General features: G+C 45.9%; 1 protein-coding gene across 1 annotated transcript; it reads right to left on the bottom strand.

The window, feature by feature from the left end:
- Positions 1-945, bottom strand: LOC140504858 (olfactory receptor 52K1-like). The gene has a single exon (XM_072610225.1). It carries the CDS (start codon positions 943-945, stop codon positions 1-3), a length of 945 nt encoding a protein of 314 aa, XP_072466326.1.
- Between the last annotated feature and the right edge of the window lie 494 nt (positions 946-1,439).

Below are 1,439 nucleotides of genomic sequence, written 5' to 3' on the forward strand. Positions count from 1 at the left end.
CTACACATTTTTTCTCTGAAACAGACCTAAGACCCGGTCACGAATTTGCTTTGTCTTGATGCCATAGATTATAGGGTTGACCATAGGTGGGAGTAATAGATAGAAATTAGCAGCAAGTATATGGACATGAGGAGCAGCATGGCGGGCCATACGGTGCAAGAATGATGAGAGTACTGCAGGTGTGTAGAAGGCCAGGATGGCACCCACATGAGACACACATGTTCCAAAGGCCTTATAGCGTGCTTCTCGAGATGCTAGTCTCAGCACTGCCCTCAAGATCAGAGTGTAAGAGAGGGCCACAAAGAATAGATCCATCCCACCTACACCCAGTGCTACTGCAATGCCATAGACATTGTTGAACCATGTGTTACCACAGGCCAATTTTACCACTGCCATGTGTTCACAATAACAGTGAGTGATGACGCGGCCCCGACAGTATGGGAAACGCCTGAGATAGAATGGCAGTGGCATCATGAGGGCCACAGCCCGGGCTACAGCTGCCATCCCAATCTTGGCAATGAGTTGTTGCGTCAGTACTGTGGCATAGTGAAGAGGCTCACAGATGGCCATATATCTGTCAAAGGCCATGGCCAAGAGGATGGCTGACTCCATGATGGAAAAGGAGTGGAGGAAGAACATCTGAGTTAGGCAGGCATGGAAGTTAATCTCATGATCACCAAGCCAGAACAGGGCCAGCATCTTAGGCAATGTGGAGGAGGACAGGACCAGATCAATGGCTGACAACATAGCCAGAAAGAGATACATAGGCTCATGGAGAGTAGCATCTACCCTGATGATGAAAAGGAGGGTGCAATTGCCCAACAAGGCCAGAGTGTAAGCTGAGCAAAAAGGGATGGAGATCCAGATGTGTAAATGTTCTAGACCTGGAATCCCCATCAGCAGGAAAGAGCTTGGGTGCAAGGAGGTGCTATTCATGACTGACATAGCCACTGTATGCTGGCCTTATCCACATCTGTCTTCTTAGGGGCTTCTCCCCTTTCAAGAGAGAGTGCTCAGAGGGTTCCAAATTAGGCATATCAATCTCTGACCTCCCAATTGTGAAGATGACCCATGATCCTCATTCCAAAACCTAATGGAAAATCAGACAACGGGTGAGCTGAATAGATACAAAGAAGAACAACATAAGGTCTCTTCCCTTAAAAAAAACCTGGAATGTCACTAGAAATACAATATAAGCACACTTGAAATGGTAAATAATACAAGAAATGCCAAGTGACACATGAAAGTAGTAAGTGCCATAGAATTTAGGAAGAGAAAATGAATGCTGTGGGCTGCAGTGTTCAGGAAGGGTTCCATTGAAGAGGTGGGACAGCTATCATGTTAGTACTCTGCTCCAGAACCTACCATGGGTCGCTGTTGCCAAACTCATAGTAATAGGAATGAATATTTTATACTGAATTATCAGATTTAATTGTCCA

The sequence above is a fragment of the Notamacropus eugenii genome, chromosome 5 (genome assembly GCF_028372415.1).
Source record: "Notamacropus eugenii isolate mMacEug1 chromosome 5, mMacEug1.pri_v2, whole genome shotgun sequence".
In the NCBI taxonomy this organism is placed as follows: Eukaryota; Metazoa; Chordata; class Mammalia; order Diprotodontia; family Macropodidae; genus Notamacropus; species Notamacropus eugenii.